This window comes from Ciconia boyciana, chromosome 1 (assembly GCF_034638445.1).
Source record: "Ciconia boyciana chromosome 1, ASM3463844v1, whole genome shotgun sequence".
In the NCBI taxonomy this organism is placed as follows: domain Eukaryota; kingdom Metazoa; phylum Chordata; class Aves; order Ciconiiformes; family Ciconiidae; genus Ciconia; species Ciconia boyciana.
In genome coordinates, this window is record NC_132934.1 from 51,749,947 (window position 1) to 51,769,746 (window position 19,800).

The window sequence follows — 19,800 nt, forward strand, 5'->3', positions numbered from 1 at the left end:
AAGACAACCATAAATAGTACTCCAAAATGCAAAATAAGAAACATGTAACAGGTTAAAAGGTTGGCCACCGGTCTGTCATAACATCTTATTCTAAAAAAAACCCACAAACAAACAAACAAAAAAACCCCAACCCAATGTGTTGGTTTTAATCCATATAATTGTGTCGTAGTTCAGTGTTCCCTTAAAAGAGTTGTTCAGGTGCAATCAGGCTCCATCTGTATTTGTCACACAAGGAACCTGAATGACTAACTGAAAAGGTAATCATGAAATTGCCCAACCTTTCCACATGCCCTGCAGTGATGCCTTCTCCACGTCAACGTGAATTCACTTGTACAGATCATGCACATAGTGGCTCTAGTATCAGGGATCCAGATTGGAGCCTTTGATCCCAGCGGACTATCTTCTTCCTGTTTCTCTGGATCTGCCTGAGAGAACACAGGCAGAATACCATTACATTCAGTGATGAGAAATAGGATTAATAATTATCAGTGATTATAGGTTAACTCTTAATTACATTGGAAAGCCTTCTCCGATAAATCGTCATGGTCTTAAATATTATCTAGTATTTCATCAGTGTCCGTTATAATGCAAGCCTGAAGACAGAGCTGCATTTAAATCAGTTCAAAAAGGCTGTGTGACTTTCAAGCTTTACCAGCCTATTTATATCAACAGCTGCTATATTTTAAAATCTTTTCATTTCATCTTTCTGTTCACAAGATTACCAAGAGAATTGAGAAAGCTGGTTTGGGTTTTTTGGAATAAAATAATTTTAAATTTATGAAGTAGATAACATTATGAAATATCAGTCTGTTCCATCATCTGTTCACTTATCATTTACCATCCTGCTCTATTATTTATCATGGAATGCCTCTTGTTTCTCTAAACACCTGCAAAGAAACTTTATATTCAAAAAGGGAACAAACCAACAATAATGTTGTGATATACCTCTTCAAGACTTTTGCTAGGATTAAATGTGATTCTCTTTTTTGTATATTCTTCAATTGACTTGGAGATAGCTTCTAACCACTCATCTCTTTCTGTAGCAGAACTGTTGGAGTAAAAAAAAAAAATCAATTTATTATTATTAACATTTAAAACTAAGAAGCAAGTGTTGATTAGAATTCCATTAGCTTTATTACACATTGACTTAACTCTCTTGCCATTTCAGTTTTATAGACCGTCTCTAGTTCCTACCGAAACTGGCATTATTTTAACTGTCTGCATGGTGTCAGTTATTTGTGTTGATTAATACTAAAAAAGATTTCTGTGTTGTTATAATGTGGATTCCCTCTCTCCCTTTTCCTCCTTCCAAAACACCCTGTGATTGTGTCAAGGCTTCTATGTCCTTGCCTCCCCCTTCTCCCTGGACCCTTGAATAGCCTGAGTAACACTGGTGTAAATGGTGCTCCCAGAACAAAGGCATGGGCCCTCCCTCTTGAGAGGGACTCTGAAATTTCAGTAAGCCGTTTTTCCCCCCTTCGTGCTGTCTCAGGGTGCAGTTTGTTATACCCAACCCCAAGCTTCTGTCAGAAAAAAATACGCTGTCTCTTCCCCAGCATTGTGCTCCTGACTGTTTGCTCCTACCAGGTCATGCTGCTTTGAAATAATGCTTTTTTTCCAATTTTTTTCCATCGGATTAGCTAACCCAAAGAGATAAACAGATGAGCTTACTGTATCTCTTTATCCCACAGCTGGTGGATCACTAATCAAGTGCAGGGAAAGCATTAGGCTGAAGTGGCATGGCTCCGGGAGCAGGGAGAACAAGGAGCGTCTGGCACAGCAGGAGCCTGCAGCTATACTGGATTACGCGCAATGCCAAAGCACTTCCTGAGCACGCTACTTTCATACAATATAAATCCACGCTGCTGCTGCCGCACAGGGCAGCCTACCATACTCCCTCTTGGCCATTAAGTCGTATTTTCTCCCTTGTGCCAGAACACACATGGCTGCACAGTGGGCTGTAAGTGCAGTGGGGTGGACTGGGAAACAAATCCATGTTAAAGCAAGCCATGGACCTGCCCTTCCTCTGGATCAATTTACCAACTGGGTTCATCATGCAGCTGAACAACTACTTGTGCCAGCACCATGGAGGGTGCTCTGAGGAAGGAAGAAGCAGTTTTGTGGCAGAGGAACAGCTAGACCGCTTGTTTAAGATGCCTTGGCAGCTTTAAAAGGGCTTCTAAAATTTAAACCAGTATCTACTACCAACATTTTTTTTATTCCTCACTTCTTAAATAGTATCAAATAAATTGTTTAAACCAAGCAATTGAACATGATGAATATATAAAGGAAAGTTAGGGACAAGGAAAGCAATGGTTTACCCAAATTACGCTGCAACACCAATTATTGTTCAATGGCTTTTGTAGGTGAATTTGGAAGCTTTGATCATCTTTGAACATTTAAGGAAAATACTTTGAGTCGGGGTTTTGAACTGGATGAAATTGAGTACTAAACAGAATCAGAGAGGACAAATCTGGTAAGGTAAACATGGGGGAAGCCTGTGAGGCACCAGGGAAAAAACCGATCTAGCGCACACAGCAACGAAATCACAACAAAAGGAGAGGAAGTAAGATACAAGCAAGGGAAAAGCAATGTATTATTGTCTGTCCCAATATCTCACACTCTGAGCGGAACATTTAGTTCAGTTTGTTTACCTTTGCTTCCTCACCCGGTAAGAGCAACTGGTCTGCATTAGCTACGTAACATTCATAACTCTAATCAACTCCTTTGGCTTTTTCAAAATCTAGTTACATTTAATTAGGTTCCTAAAACTATATTAAATAATTAAATTTAAAGTTGGCCCAGTTTTTGGAGATTACGCATCCCCCATCATGTGGGGATTGCTACATACAGGGCTGCTCGCACAATGAGCTACATGGCTTACACCCTAATATTTCACTAGGGAGCTCGCACTTGGAAGGTTTGCTAGTGCTAGCCTTTAGGGTTGTTTACAATCCTTTGGAACTTAAGAGCAAAGGCGGTGCCATCAGCAACTGAATTGATGTAATGGTTTGCTGCAGCAAAATAGGCAGTGTTTCTTCTGCTGTCACTCCCAGCCCTCCCCCACAGCTGCACAGCCCCACCACCTCCCTCACTGCAAGTCCAGTATTTGTTGCATACTTCCAAAAGCTGTTTTATTGACTGAAATGGCAAGGTTTTCCTAGGGTTTTTTAATTTTTTTTTAAAAGTTTAATATTTTATTTAACAAAACAGCAGAAAACTTTTAAATGGACTGCAGAGAGCCCCAGCAATTGTTGTTTTGCAAACACGTGTGCTAGGACCACATACCGCAGCTGCCCAATGGAGTAAGCAGCTCGGTGGTCCCAGGAGGGCTCACAGAAGTATGTCCCTGTTGTTTCCAGGATCAGAGCCTTTGGGCACCTCTCTCAGCTCAGCTAGCCTTGCATGAGCTGTCCTTAATGTCAGGGGAGGCGATGCAGCTATGTCTGCCTGGGGTGGCTCTTCGCTAGCCTTACTGAGGGGGACGGGGCCAGCTGGCCTCAGACCACGTCAGGCTGGCACGACTATTGTTTTCAGGACCAAAGCTTTACTTCTGCACAGTGCTGTATCGTGCAGATGCGCTAACTCGTTTCTCTGATTAAGAGATTTCTAGTACAATACTGCATTGTACCATGTAAAACAATACACATTCCCTACAGATATCCCAGGAAAACTGAAACCTCAATCCAGACTAGATAAAGCAGAATACTAATGCAGTCAGTAAAACTAAAACTGAAGCGACAAAGACTCTTGTCTAGGCATTAATCTATACTTCAGTTATTAACTGGCTTACATTTTATTACTAGCAATTTTTCACCAGCTTAATTGCTCCCCTCCCTGTCTCTGCCCCCAGGATCATTTCAGCATCTCTTTGTTGGTGCACATAATGCTTATTATTTGAAAAAACACAGAAGTCAAATTTGTCTCCAGTGTCTGTAAGATTAATTTGAACAGTTTTGTAATTGAGATTTTTACCACATAGAGGCCAAGAAGTTGTTAGAATGAGGTCTCATTAAAAGGAAGATGAAGTCTGTACTGACCAGATACCGATTCTCTTCACATCCAGGATATTTATCAATAGGAACAATATAATTAATTGGGGGAAAAATATATGCAAGCACCTATTGCTGGTAGTTTTTCACTTGTTTCCCTCCTACACCACAACGGACCTAGGCCTTGCTTACAGACAGGTAACAATCTGAAAATCCTAATTTACGCATGGGGCCCCCAGCACCTCCTTCATCCCAAGCAAATGCAACCTCTCTCTGTCACTGTTGTGTAACTTAGGGTTCTTGCACACACATAGCTTCCAGCAAGTATAAAAGTAACAGAGCTGAACGCTCTCCAAAGATGCAAGACCAACAATGCTAAAAAAGAAAGAGCAAATCAGAGCAGCTTTAGTTGGTAATGTGAGGGTAATTCCAGTAATTTCAAGGTCAAGACAAAAGCACGTCACAAACTCTGCCCAATTTGATGAGAATGTTATATATAGGGGTTTTTCCCTATGGACCAGCATGTATTTCACAGGAGTTGCTTTTAATCTACCACTTAATCAGTTCCTCAAAAAGAAAACTCTATCCTGTTTTGTGGAAAATAGGTAGGTTGTATTTCAAGATGATGATCTTTTCACAAGTTCCAGTGATTTTTTACAATTTTTTAAAATGACTGAATTAAAAGTGAAATGCTGTTTTTAAAGTCAAGCAGAGATAAATCCACATTGCCTACTGCAATCCCATAAATGTCTTCATGTATCTGTGTGACACCCAGTCACCAAGGCACCTAAGCAGCACAGACCTACTCATATTCTACTGGAGCAGAATCATACCCTAAACTGTGAAATGCATCTTTTTTCCCCAATGTGCAAGACAACCATAAGAAACATTTAAATTTGTTGAAAAAATACAAAAACACTCCTTTCAAGTCTGTTGTTACAAATAACTACTACTCAGGCAATTGAGCTACTTCCTTTGGCTACTTTGACAAGGTTAGCCTTGGTCTACCCCTCAGCTAGAGATACTGCTATCTTTTGTGCAGACATCCTCATGTCAGTATTTACAAGGTCACACAAAAAGAAGCAGTCTGCCCTTGCTCAGCTTTGCTAAACTAAAGAGAAAACATGCCTGTCTTCATTGGCATCAGCACTGTCACAAATGTCAGAACATATAAAACTCCAACTCAAACACAGTAAAAACAACAATCCACAAAAACCAGGTCTTTCCTAAAGGCATCTCGGTGAAGGCAGACCAGAGCTGCTCTGGTTTAGTGGCCATGTATCCTTTTGCTGCTACATGGAGAATTTTGTTTTCTGGTGAAGACAAGCACCATTCCAGTAATTGCTGCTATTTCCATAATTTCAGGTTCACTGAGATGCATTTCTTGTTTCAATTACACTGTTATTTTAGCTAGAAGACCAGGATGACTTCTTCCAATTTATATCGGTTACCAATAATAATATCAAAATGTATTGTGGTGCTTCATATCCTGTCCTGTTAACACACTGACGGCGCATTATCAGTAACTTTGGAAGAACAAAAAATACTGAAAAGCAAAGCCTAAAGTTAATTTAATTGAAACAATTTTAATTCTTGTTCCTCTCAAGGAAAGGCAGTGAGAGGATAACATCTCAATTTACTTAAAGTTTCTGAACGTGTAGCTAAGGTGAAAAGGAGGAACCAAGCAAGAGTTTTATTCACTCTGATTAACAGTTAACTGTCCTGAGGACAGCAGAACCCCTACCAGCTGCAGCCTTAAGCCCAAATTGCTCAAATACCAGCCACATTTACTATAGCTTTTGTGCTTCTATCCATCACTTCACAATGGGCAGTCTTCCTTACAAATCAAGGTGAACTGTATTAGAGACTACAAATTCATATGGTACCTGTGAAACTTCTTACATGTGACCAGGCTTTCTTTCTGCCAGCCCATTTAAAAATAAACTTAAATTTTCAAAATCAGATTTTGAATGTGAACAAAAGTAAATTAGAACAAAGCCTACCTTATTTTCAGAAACCCATCTGTCACTCCCTCTATTCTGTAATTACTCTAGCCAAGGGTAACTTTTCATTACGTAAGTGCAAAATAAGCTATAAAAAGCTTACGTGGCCTGTTTAAAATCACATGGTTTTTAAATCATTATTCATTTGTAAGACTTACCTTGCTGAAAGAATGAAGGATCTCTCTACGCTTTCAATGTTCAGTTCATTCTGATATGCTTCCTGGGTTGGCTTTTTAACCTTCAGTTGAGAGAGAAAACTTGACATTCAAACTGAAACAGTACTTTTACAGTTGCTTTAGTTTTACTTACTGTAAGATCTCTTGCATTTTTATTGCAGAAGGGGTACATTGGAGAGAAAAATCTCAAAAGTAGGAGATCATACACCAGTCCAGAGGGCCCAGCTACAGTAAGATTACATGCAGCCCACCATTTTATTTCACTGTGGCCCCATACAAACACTGGAGATGTGCAGGGGAATGAAGCTCAAGAGCTATCAGGCACCTCCCGCTGTGCTTCAATGTGCCCAAGCCTGTTGCCCTCTAAGAACCTCCTGCAACTGGGCAAAAAAAGGCCCTGCTGCTGCTGCAGGACAAGAGGTAGCCTACTGGTGTACCCAGAGTGGGCATCTGCCCTGTACCCCCAAGGGCTGGACCACCCTGCTGATCCTTCTCAGCTACCAAGTTTCAAACAGAGAGAGGTTTAAAAGTTAAGAGTGGTTCTGAGCCACCATGGGACAGCTGCTGGCAGAAAAGATTTTGCAGCTCTGCCTGCAAAAGCTTGGACCTGGGCACCAGATCTGCACTGCATCTGGACTTGGTGCTTTTCTCTGACAGGACCAGAGACAAGCTACTTGATTCCTGAGGCGATGGTTTGTTGTTCGCACTGTCATGTCAGAGACCATGTCAATGTATATGGCGTGCATATCCCTTATCACTACCCAGAGGGGCTCCAGGCTTAACTTTGATGCTTTTCACAAAGGCTCAGAAACAGAAGCCATCCCTTCCCTCACAGTTAGCAGATCCCTATAAACCATGGAGATTTGATCCACCAGAAGCTTATCAGGCAGAGATGCCTCATCTCTGGGTGTGGGCAATAAAAAGCAGTTACATGGCAAAAGTGAGGCAGTCCAAACAAAATACAATACAAAAAATAAGTAGGCAGACTACTTCAGAGTAGGACAATACCGGGTGAAATGCAGGCAAGATGATCCTGTGGCAATGGAGTTTTTTAGGGAAACCTAGGTAGCAATCCCACAGGCCATATTATGCAAGAAACGTTAAGCCTGTAGGATTTCCCTGGAACATAAGCATCTTTAGTATCTTCTTCCAACAATAAACATAGTTGCATTTTGAAAATTTGAAGGCCTGAGTTTAAATAGATTTGGAGAAAGACTAATTTTAACAAGTGACTTACCTTCATTCCAGCCAATGACAGCATGTTGTTGAGTTTATACATCCCTGACTGAACTGGAGTAGTATACAACAGGGCATCATTGAACTGTAATACAGAAGGAATGCTTTTTAATGACTAAAGACTGTTTAGAGACACACAATTTCAGATGCATTTTACTGGAAGTACAGAACTCATACAGCACTGAGACCAACTGTCCAGAAGGCATCTTCTACTTCCTATTATTCCACTTAGAATCCAAGAAACATTTTCATTTATGAATTTAGATAACAATAGGTGTCTATTTATATCCTCCTTGTGTAAATATATATTTGGCACATGAGTAAACAGCGCACGGATGTCAAAGAGCAAGCTGTCAAAAAGGACAAAAATGTTTCTCGTACACAGCTATATTGTATAACAAACTACTTTTAAAGGATATTAGAATTAACTATTCAAACAAAGCAAAACATTGCAGAAACTTGGAGAGAGCAGAATTAAGATTAGCAATTTATGATTATAATGACAAACTTATCCATATGTACTATGTGAATTTTACCAGTTTAAATGTGCATCTACTGTTTATTTCCTGTTCTACTAGACTTGGCTTCATTCGGTGCACTTACTGAACAGCTATTAAGATTTTTTTGTTTTGTTTTCTGTGTTGTTCAACACATGGATCCAAACTTCATTTACTGCACAAACACAGACCAGAAAACTGAACTGTCTCAGAAGTCTTTGCTACGAGATTCTTTGCAAAATAACAATGTTTCACAAGCCTTACTAAATCTTCACAACATGATCCATGGAAAAATCACTGCTTAAGTGTCTAAAGGTATAAACGCTAACCTGCACCTTTTATATCTAAAAAAACCCCGCAAAAAACCAAACCACCACCCCAAAAAACAAAAAGAAAATCTGAGTTAGAGCGACTCAAATGAGAAACATCTGATTTGGGAAGTCCAGCTCGAGATAGCACCAGATTTTTGAGAGTATTACCTTAACTGATATCATTTGCAGTTATCTCAGTGCTTTATATGCTACAAAGTCATCTCCAGAGCATAAGACAGGCACTTGCAAGCTTAGAATACGTACTCCATGACTGCCTAGGGAAATACTTATTTGTACTACAGTAACTACAAGACAGATTTCAGCCAGGGCTGTGGACCAGTAACGCCACAAATTACACACAGCAACAGTTGCTTTACTATCTAAATAGAAGAGATAAACAAAAGGTTCAAGTGGAAACAGAAACTTCAGAGATGCAAGGAAGTTTCAAAACAAAACAGTAGCAGAGACAGGAAGAGAACCCAGCACTCAACTTCCAGCCCAGTGCTCCGCTCAGGATGCAAGCGGGCTTGTGCAGGGGAAGGAGAGAGGAGGAGGAAGGGAGAGAGGAGGAGGAAGGGAAGGGTGCGATAGGAGCGGTGGAGTTGTAAGTTTTAAGATCTGGTATGGCTAAGTGGGATGGAGTAACTGTTTTAGTTTTTGCACTACCACAGATAACATCTTCTCATAAAAGCACTCAAATTTTAAATGAGCATTGTTCAAAACAGTAAATTTTAGTGAGAAATGGTTTTCCATTAAAATCAGTGCATATGCAACAGATGATCTCTCTAAATTAGAACTGAGCAAGTAGAACAGCAACAATTGGTAATTTTTCCCACTACCTGAAGTTATTAGTTACTTACATTTGCAGTGTAATGTTTCAACCACTTAAAATTACACTAGTGTTAGGCACACAGCAACATACACAGCATCTTACCAGAAAAAACATTCGTGGCTGCATGACCTTCCGGGACAGCTTCATCAGTGTTCCCTCTTTCAGAAAGACCTAGCAAATTAAAACAAGCAATTCAAAACCTAGCTTTTCAGGCCACAAGCCATACAAATGAGCTGACTTTTTCATCATCATTATTATTATGATTATTTTTATTATTACTACACTAGAAGTGCTGCAGAAGTTTTGAGATTCAAGGTTCCCTTTCTGAGAAAGGCTGTTCATCCTTAGGTTTCTCTAAAAGTGAGTGTGAATGGCTGTATTACAGTTTTCCATGCTGCACTCGAAACCATGACACATACAAAGTCAAGCTTGAGGAAAAAAACCTGCCTGCAAGATCTGGCAAAGAATCATATTCTAAAAATCGTAAGTTTTCATCAGATAAATGCTTAAAAAAACCCCACACATATGGAGAGGCAATAAGCATTTGACTGTTAGAACTGAGTAATTAAGCGATGGACCATTTTCTTCTTGGTATATGCCAGCTTCAGTACTTTGCTTGCATATCATCTGTGCTGCACTTTTACTGCAATCTGCTGAATGCCATCTGGAGGACCTACCCTTCCTGGCTGTACAATCTCATGGTGTCCATTTAAACTGTACTGAATCTGCATGAGTTTCTGAAAGTTATCCTACAGGGAGAAAAAGCAAAAGGTAAGTAATTGCCCTTGCATCTGTGACTAAAAAAAAAAGAGAGAGTGAAAAAGCTTTAATCAACCAGCTTCATAAGTCAAAATACTTACTCCCTGCTTCATGATGTCATTTGCATGGTTTGCAACTTCTATGACAACAGCTAGAGCATCTGAAGGATGAAGAAATGATGCTTTGGTTATACAGACTAGTTAGCATTGGTATTATGTAAAGCACAGGTACAATACTGCCCTTCCACATCATGTCAAGATTCAACAACCTAACTGTACGGTCACTGCATTCAGGAGCACTTCCCATAGGTCCCAGAGCCTTTGGATCATGGTTTAATAAGTGTGCCCTAGCAAGTCAATAATTTCTTACAGCTAATCAAAACAGTCCACAAGCAAAATGAAATTCTAGTTTATCACACAGATATTTACTTTAATTTCAATGTCTCTATTTAGAGCAGAAAAGTTAACAACATTTTAATTGAGACTATGTAGAGATTAAGTTTTTTCCATTTTACACAACAGCCTCCAGTGCCAGTCATGGAAGACTATCTAGAAAAATAATCCAAATATTTGTGATTTCTTTCTTCTGCTTTTAGTTTTGATGCTCCTCAAGGTCACAGTATAAAGTTCAAATTTCTAAATTTCAAACTTTTAATACTAGAAGAAAAAAAAAATCTCTGAAAGAGAAGAGTTACCAAAGACAAGGGATTTTATTAAGTACTGATATTTAATAACTAGCAGCTCGGCTGTAATATATGCTGAGGTGTAACTGCAAAAAGGGGTTACATAAAAGGATTATGTAATTTACTGAACAGTGAGTGTATATGAAACAGAACCCATCCAAGGATCTTACCCAAAAACCTGTAGTTTACTTAAGTAGAAAAAAAAAGACTCATTTAATTGAAAGCTAGAACAACTGCTCTGATAAAATGTAGTCTCTAAAGCACTTGGCACCTTCTGAGTAGCTGAAGTGCAGTCAGGCACTTCAAATAAAGGAACTACATTTGCTTAAAAGTCCACAGAGAAGCCTACCAAACCAGGTAAAACCAAAGCCTTGGGTTTTTTTTTTCCCAGATAACCATTAGAGTGTTAGTACTGTAGAACGTATACACTTCCCTTATTGTTGAGTTCATATTCAGAAAGAAGGCACGTTAAAAGATACAGCTTTCTGAACTGAAAGGTTCAGAAGGTCATGAAGCCATATAAGAAACTAAACTGAGGTGCGAACAAAAAGCTCCTCCTAAGTCAATCTAAGGAGAATTTTTGTTCAAGATTTTCATGAACCAAGGCAACGCAAGCACAGGAGTCAAACAGTGAAAAGGCATAGCACATATCAAGCATTTGATCAAAATTTAAGTTTAGATATAGATGTCATGATGTCAGCTGAGCCTGCTGAAAAATAGCTGGTGGTCTCCTACTAGGAAATGTTGGAGCTGCTCCAGCTAACACTCCCCAGCTCCCAGCTTGAAAGAAAACAAAGGGAAATTTAGCTAAATTCATGAAGACAGGAATGAGTACCTGCATTTTTTGTTATAGTTTCCTTCATCTATCAGCTATTATGTCTATGAAAAACTTAAAATTTTACTAATTGACTTCAAGAAAGATTGAAGAATGTTAGAGAAAATTTGCTAGTTATTGAAGGGAAAGTTCCAGGATCTCAGGGCTACTTACACAGCCAAGACTAAACGAGTCTAAACAACAACATAAAATAATCTATAGGGTCAAAGTCCATAAACAAAGTGGTTTTTGGCAGGGAAGAACATTCCAATTCTTATACCACTTAGCTGGAGTAATGTATTCAAATGAAGGTCAGCAGGAAGAATTGTGGTGTTTGGGTTTTTTTCCAAGAATACTAACCATAACCAAACCTAGTCTTCGTCCCCCCTCCCCCTGGAATTTAACAACTAAGCAAAGTCAGAACTAAGTTAAGCTTAATTATCACAAGAAAGATCTTGGTGTGTAAAGATTGGATTTTCTTTTCTTACCCAGTTTCAAAGACAGATTATCAAACATGTCAAATGCATAAAATTAACACCGTTGTTATAACTAAGCTTCTGCTTTTATCTTTGATGTATGAAGTGAGAGAAAAATACTGTGGAAGGTACAACTACAAAAAACACAGAAGCTGGAGAAATCACAAGAAAATGTAAAGTAAAATATATATTTGAGTTGCTCACTTTTCAGATGGTCAATTATTTAATGTGCAGTGCAAGCATTAGTTTGTTCACAGCCATAAGAAGTGCAAGACAAACTTTTCTATCTCTTAAAGAGTCATAATTTAAAATATTTTTGGCTTACATTTTCAATATACTCAAACAAATATGTCTAAATGTCCTAAGAAAGATATTTACTCATAAATTTTACGGTACTGTATCAGCAGACAAAGCTATAAGAAAGCAAACTTGGGTGATTGAAGGCACTCATTTACTGCAGTCCAATCAACTACATCTGCACAACCCTTCTAAAGATAACGGGCTTGCACAAATGTCACTAAAGAGACTGAACTAAAGTAACAGGGCCTCATGCAAATGAAATGGAGACATTGACTGGGAGCATTTTTAGCACTGCTGAGGCACACACGTGGAAGAAGCAAACAGTCTAAATGTGCATTGCATTGCTACACTCAAGTTAAACCGGCTTAATCCCAAACTACCATGAAACATGTAGTCCTGTCCTCTTCCATCACCAACTATTCCTTCTCATTTCTTCTTGTCTCTTTCCCCCCCCACATGCAGGCAAACTTGTGGAATTCACTTGTGTTTGTGCAACTTGTGACAAGTCAAACTGGAGAACTCCTCAGGTTAAATATAACCCAGAGCAGCTCCTTGATCTTCTTCACTCTTGCCATACGAACACTTGTCCTGGCACAAGGAGAGAGGAGGAGGCCAGAAAGGCTCATAGCTGGGGGTCAGCAGCTGGTAGACCAGACTGCCTATCATGAAAGGTCTACAGATGCAAGAACTGTCTCTTTCAATAGTAGTGCCCAAAATATCTGCTTAAGCTGCCTGTGGAACTTCACTCTTATCTCTTGGTTTCAACTCAAAGGTGAGCTGACACCACTGTCAGCTCCAAACTTTTTTGAAACACAAGTTTGCAATCTTTCAGTATCTCTGCTGAGAAACTTAGAACTAAATGGAAAACATTTCTATTACTGGCTTAGTATTTGCATGCATTTAAAATTTAGAAACATTATCACATGTACATAAGCTGTTATTTCTTTAATCTAAAGAGACATTTACCTTGAGTATCCCTATAGTCTGCAGATTCTTCTAAAAGATTCTTTAAATAATCTGTATAAAGAAAAAAAAATATGGTTTTGTTAAAGAAATAAACAGCATCAGAAAGTAGTAAAAACCACCTTTTCCCTGGCAATCTGCTTTTCAGGCAGACCTATGCCACAAAGATCTACTACTTAATCTTTTAAATCTGTCAAAGTAATAACAAAAGGAAAACTAGCATTTCCATAATGAAAGTATATCATGATATCTTGCTCAGGGAAGATAAGGTTATTGAAGCAGTGGCCTCCTCCAAAGACAAATGATATGTTGTATATGTAATTCCAGAACAAAACAAGCAAATGAAAAGTAAGTACATATTTTCAATCATTTACATTTAAGCTGATGCAAAAAATTTTGAAGATTATAGATATTTGCCTGAGCACCTAACTTATCTATAGAAGCTAAGAAAAAAAGTAGTCCATTACAGAAGATCTGATTATGATTAATATTTTTCAATAATAGAAGTATTATAGCCTCCCCCCAATGTTCAAATAGGCGTTTTTGGTTTTCAATTATAAATTTAGGTCCTCAACCACGAGATGGCACCCTCAATCCATTAAAGTCTTCGTAGTTTTAAAATCTATTTTACTTAGCTAAAATTAACTCCAAATGTATGACTATACAAGAAAACATCTCCCTTGAGTTTCCATTCCCTGGTCGAGTGTCTAGTTCACCAAAAAGTACAATATCCTGTCAAAGATTAATATATATCCTCAGTAGAAAGTCAACCATCTATTCTCTACAAGCTACAGCTTTGAACTGCTTAAAATTGAAAGAAACCAAATCAGAAACTTTCAAAGAAATATACGTTAGATTGATAATAACAATGAATACTGATTTATAATTACCTTTTAAATGAGGTATTAATATTCTGGCAGATCTACTGAAAACTAATCATATGTGACCTAGCAAGCGTTCAATTTTAGCTTTGCAGTTGTACAAGTTTCAAGTAGGAGTGAAATAATTCAACTCCCATATGTTTGCCCTACCCAAATTCATTCTTTTACTCAAGAAGGATCAGGAGCCAATTGTTCCTGCCTTCATAAAATGTCTTGCTTCATGCATGCCCCTCAGAGACTGCTCAGTGTATCGTAATCTTTTCCTTATGCAAAAAAAAAAAAAAAAAAAGGGAATTATGAAACATGTTTCTGTAGCAGAAATGCTACAAAGAGTAAGAAATCTTGTCACAGTTAATGAAAGCTTTGAGAAAAACAGAACTACAGGAAGAAAAATATTTGGCACTGAAATTTTGTTTTTTTGGCAAAGACCTAAGGGAGGATCCAAGAGAGAAGCATGAAGAGCAGGTTGGGGTGAAGGAAGAGGAACTGGCTGGGGTCTCCTGCAGGGAAGCGGGGAGGGAGCGCTGGGAGGTCTGGCTGGCTGGGCCACTGGAACACCCACAGCTTTCTGCTCTCCTCGAAGTTTTGTCTGATCATTATCAGGCGCTTGGTCAATGTGTGATCTTTTAAGACAAGTCTGACATGGCACCAAAACCTCTCCAGCTACACTCTGTAAATATTGCGTCCTTCACATCCCTCAAGATCTTGTGCTGTAGTAGCTACCAGACATTCCAGTGCAATATTTAGGTGGATACATATTCCACTAAAAACAAAGTTCATTTTGCTTCGCCTTGGGTTATGCTGGTAAGAAGCTGGGGTGAGAGGGAAAAAAAAAAAATCAGCAGGAGGTATTTTGAAAGGAACTGAGTTCACATTGGTTTTAACTTGGTTTAACCTAGAGGAACCTATGTCACCCATACAGCACCACCTGCCCTGCCTGCTGACGGGTGCTCTCTCAAGTGGGAGCTGAGCCATACCATAAAGCAAACAAGTTGAAGCTTTACAACTGCAACTTGATCTTCATCATCGGTGTCAGCACAAAGGACTCCAGTGGGAACCACCCAGTATTAAGAATAACTCCTTACAGCTTATGCAGAAATACCAGCTTCTTAAAGCTGCCAACCACACGCTCACCTCTACGGGCTGGGAACAAGAGGTGAGGTGGGTATAATCTACTCATATGCAAATGTACTGCTGGCAGTCTAAGAAACTGTTCCCAGTACACGGAGACATCCCATTTAACATCTAAAGTAACCGCACTGGAAACTTAAAACCAGAGACTCAACATGGGAACTAACTGTTTCTTGGCATATTCATGCTTTATGACATGTTCCCCCGAAACAACAACACTTTACATTACTCAAAAACATTTTTTGGATGGGTATATTCTAGCATTTTAAATCATATCATCAGTGAACAGAAGAGGGAAAATTAGAGATTTTAACGTAACTGCATTCATTTAAAATTCTGGATTTAACAAGGAAGGCAGCTTTTGCATTACAAGACTGAAGCAGCCAATAAAACTTGCAACTATAAAATCCTGAAAGTGATAAATATATAATTTTAATCTTAATACTCTCTATGTATATCTGGTAAGTGGATCTCAGTTCATAGCTAAAACTCAGCTTCAGAGAAGCATCAGAACAGATATTTTTAGTCTCTTCTGTGAATACACACTGGAAACTCTGTGCTTGCGACTACTTTCTGGAGGTATTGGCTTAAACTATACAGACAAGTGGATTTCACAGACATGAATAACGTTACAGTAAAAATTTAGCAAAAATATTCCTAGATAAAATAAATACAGAAGTCAAATATTAAGGTGGAATGGCATCTACTGTCTTTGCCAAAAAAATTTTCCCCTCTGAACTGTGCTTGAGTTGTTCAGACTAGGAAGACCTTAAGCATAGCTTCAGAAAGGCAGACTTAGAAATTAAAATTCATAATTCTGCTGGATACCCCAAAACACAACAAAAATCAACACACAAGCACACAGGTACTGTTTCTATGACGAACAAAATTTCCTTATGCCCTGCGTTTACCTGACAGCAGCCAGCACTTCTCTCTTCCGTCTTGCTGGGGGGCAGCGACTATAGCTTCTTCTGCTAAAAATTCTCTTCTGCTTCATTAACTACTTTTTGTCTCAGGCTGTCTAATTTAATTAAGTTAAACTCAAAGCGATCGTTCCCCAACACGTAATTGGCCTCACCTCTGACAACTCTATTTCCGACCTGCAAAGGAGCAGTGTGCTCAAAGGCTGATTTTTCATCTCCCTCAGCCTCCCCTCACTATACCCCAGCTAAGGACAATAAAAGACTCTCTCTCTGCAAACCTTATGTTGAGGAAAAAAAGGAGAGAGGCTTATCCTATGACAATGAAGAGCCTGTTCATAGTGTACAGTCTCAAGTCATCTACTCAAATCAGAGGTTTTCGGGAGGGGAGGATCACCTCTCCTTCATTTCTATTAGAAATCAGAGGGCTCTAATTAACCTCCCCAAAACCCCACCTAATATTTGCTGTATAGAACTCGGGGCCAGTACGTGGAGAAGTGGAAGTTCACTTGCTGGACTGGAGAAGCTGTATAATTAAACAGAAACACAGCTGAGCTGCGCCTCTCCTTGGCTGATTTATGAGTCCACCTGCTCCTGCTTTTGTTAGCACAAAAGTAACTCCACTTCAAAGCACAGCAACAATCTTGTGATGTGACCGTGTAGCAGCAGGTTACCAGTACAAAGCTGTCCCACTGACACCGAACATCTAAATAGGAAGAAATCCCTGCTGACTCAGGCCTAGCAGCTTCATTTCCTGGATTATTTTCGCTCCCCTGCTCTTACCCACTGCCCCCTCCTCCCTCGCCCACAGATCCCCCCCGTCTTCAGCTGGGGCGGCTGCTGCATCCCTGCATCTCACCCGCTGCAACAACAGATCCAAAGATTTTGCGTGTCCTCCAAAGGTTTTGCAGCACAAGTTTATACAGAGATTGCTCAGTATTACACAGAGCAGCTGGAAGGTAACAGAGCAGATGGGTCATCCACAGAGATACGGAAGAGTGAGAATCTCAAGGACAACAGAAATGCATGATAGATTGAACAGACCGAAAATGAAAAGATCCAAAATAACACTCCCCAGCCCCAGCATAATTAAATTCTTAGTCTGACCTCTTTTATTGCTCCCATAGAACAAGAGAAAATTACTTTTCTAAATCAGCAGCCAGCATTGCAAGCCCATTCCTGCCAATAACATTTGCAGGTGTATTTAAAGCTGGGCAGCCACAGTAAGGTCTGCAGACTGGGGACACCCACAGCAACCCCCATCACCACAGAATGAGTTTTTTCAGGTCTAAAACAGCCTGTCCCAGCCACAATGACAGTTAATGGTCATGAGGAATTCCCCTTCAACATCTGAGTTTTGTTTCAGTGCCATTCACCCCTGACATCTCTCACTTTGCTATGTATATTGACAATGACATTTACTCCATCCTGATCCTCTGTTCAACCTTTTTAATTAAAACCTTTGAAGTTATCCAAAGCTCCGCTGATTTTGGAGTGTGTAACAAGCCTATACAATGACCTAAATCAGTATCCTTTGAAAATAAAGCAACTCCCCAAATGCCATTTTATGGTTTGATTTCATCAATTGAGGGTCACTAAGATTTTTCCCCTACAGAGTAGTCCATTTAATAAGGGGTTTTCGTCTTTTTTTCAACAGCTGTGACTAATGAGACAATTAAAATGAAAACAGTCAACGTTCACAACTTGGTAACTGCTGCATAACACTTAAGTCTGTATCTCCCACAGCATCACTAGTCTAAGTACTTGCTGGGGAAATGCCAACAAGCTGCTACAGAGCCAAAAAAAAAGGTCACAGAGCATTTTATTTTGCAGTTACTACATAAACAGAGGCTATTTTTAAATTGCTCATCAAGAAGCAATGGCTTTCAAAAACAATGCCTTAAGTATTTCCAAATCCTTACAGGAGCCATCCCCCTCTTACAACAAACACATCTCAAAATACTTCACAAAGGAGGCCTCTATCATTGCCCTCCTTTTACAGAAAAGAAAGCGCTGCATCATGGAGATGACTTGCTCAAGGTCACCCAAACATGCCAGTGCCAGAGCAGGGTATAAAGCCCAGATTTCCTAGTCCCAAGGCAGCTCTTCAGCCTACAGTGCCCCTGTAACAAGTCTTAAGCACTTACTGGTAAACGTACACTAAAACATGTGTTTTGCCTTTAAAAGAGAATGGATTTTACAGAAGAAAACACCTGGGTGGGCCAGAAATGGAGAAGCTACTTGCAGAAGTTCACAGCTGCATAGACATCTTTCTCTTCCTTCTCCTAGCTCCACTTTTCCACACTACTTTTTTCCTTCATTTAAAAAACACCAAAAACAAACAAAAAACCCCCAAAACCCAAAGCAAAACAGGAGCATTCCAACCCTCTAAGGAAATTACGGGCTTCTATTACCACAGAAATAAAAACCACCACAGGTTTCACGTTTTCCAAGTACTGCTGAATGTACCATCAGAGAACACACCACACTGTTGGGAATATTAGCACCTCGCTTGTGTTACCTTATTGCAAATTATTATTATTGCATTATTATTCTCTTTTAAAAAGCTTCACTTATCTGAAGTCAGATAAACACGCTTTACAGATAGATACAACCACCTGAAAACAAGCTTCCTGGGACGTGTGAAGACTGGCTTCTTAAGCCTGCAAAAGAGCTTGACTGTACCTGTCAACAGGAGCCTGTATTGGGGAATCCTCTGAACTGGCTTGAGCAGATAGTGCTTGAGGGCCAGACTAGCACAGCGGGGGCTCATCTGAAAGAAACACCCAAAATAAGTAACGATTCTGTGGTAGTCAAGGATTCCAGCAGAAGAAAACATACCTACAAACAACTACCGATTACATTGGATAAGCTTTATCTTAAAAAGGTGCGACTACCACAGTGTTCAACACCGCACTACAGAGCAAGCATGTCCGTGTGGAAGACCGCATGCAAAATTAATCATGCGTTAGAAGACATCGGTAAGCACTCATACTCTGTGGATTCAAAACAGGTGCTTTTGCTTATGAGGAAGAAAGGTGAAGCTTCCCAGAAATAAAGGAAACACCGGTGGCAAGGGCAACGTGCTCCTTTGTAATCGCTGTCAGTGTCCATTAGGCAGAAAGGCAGAGACGACAGCAGTGCTCACTGCATAAGTTTTAATTAATCCTCACCTCTAAAGATAACACAGAATTAAAAGATCCATGCTTCAAAAATGTTAATTATCTTGAGTTTGCATTCAAAATAATGTGCATCTGAAACACCAAGTCCTTAAAAAGGCCTCTTTTCTTCTTCCTGTCCTGCTGACTCTACCTCAAGCTCTTCCTTTGCCCACTGTAGGTAGCCTTTTGAACCAGTTGTAAGCAAACAGAGCAGAGATTACCCAAGGGGAAGCCCATGTAATAGGAGGTAAATTCACAGTTTGTGTGGATCATGTGCTTAGGGAACTTGCACCTCTTCTCTGATTTGTTTTAAGGGAGTTATGTGAAAATCTGGCAATGCTCTTAGGGACATGAATCAGTTTTCATCTAATTGCTGCATGTCCTGGGTTTGAAACTTCTAGACATACACAGATGAGAAAATTCACTTTTTTGTGTTTCCAACTGAAATGAAACACCATTCCCATGAGTAAGCTACTGCCCTGTGATGTGGTAGAGAAATCAACCTGGTTAAAATAGGGCAGTTAATCAGTGCATAGTACGATCAGGCGACAAAACTGAAAAAAAAGGCAGCTAGAAGAGATTTTGTTAATGTGTCTTTGATATAATTTGTAGCAAGCGCTGCATCTTCTGAAAATCAAGGTCCTTTATCATATCTTAGTGGTAGCC

General features: G+C 39.5%; 1 protein-coding gene across 2 annotated transcripts in view; it reads right to left on the minus strand.

Moving 5' to 3' along the window:
• The window catches only part of FGD6 (FYVE, RhoGEF and PH domain containing 6), a 74,808-nt gene that overhangs the window by 12,206 nt on the left and 42,802 nt on the right, over window positions 1-19,800 (minus strand). For both annotated transcript variants that reach the window (XM_072865516.1, XM_072865523.1), the window contains exons 8-16: window positions 18,659-18,746; window positions 13,045-13,095; window positions 9,908-9,966; window positions 9,725-9,796; window positions 9,150-9,218; window positions 7,409-7,492; window positions 6,154-6,233; window positions 946-1,048; window positions 279-425 (exon numbers count right to left, since the gene is read on the minus strand). In XM_072865516.1, coding sequence (XP_072721617.1) covers window positions 279-425; window positions 946-1,048; window positions 6,154-6,233; window positions 7,409-7,492; window positions 9,150-9,218; window positions 9,725-9,796; window positions 9,908-9,966; window positions 13,045-13,095; window positions 18,659-18,746 — 753 coding nt within the window. The remainder of the gene's footprint in view (window positions 1-278; window positions 426-945; window positions 1,049-6,153; window positions 6,234-7,408; window positions 7,493-9,149; window positions 9,219-9,724; window positions 9,797-9,907; window positions 9,967-13,044; window positions 13,096-18,658; window positions 18,747-19,800) is intronic.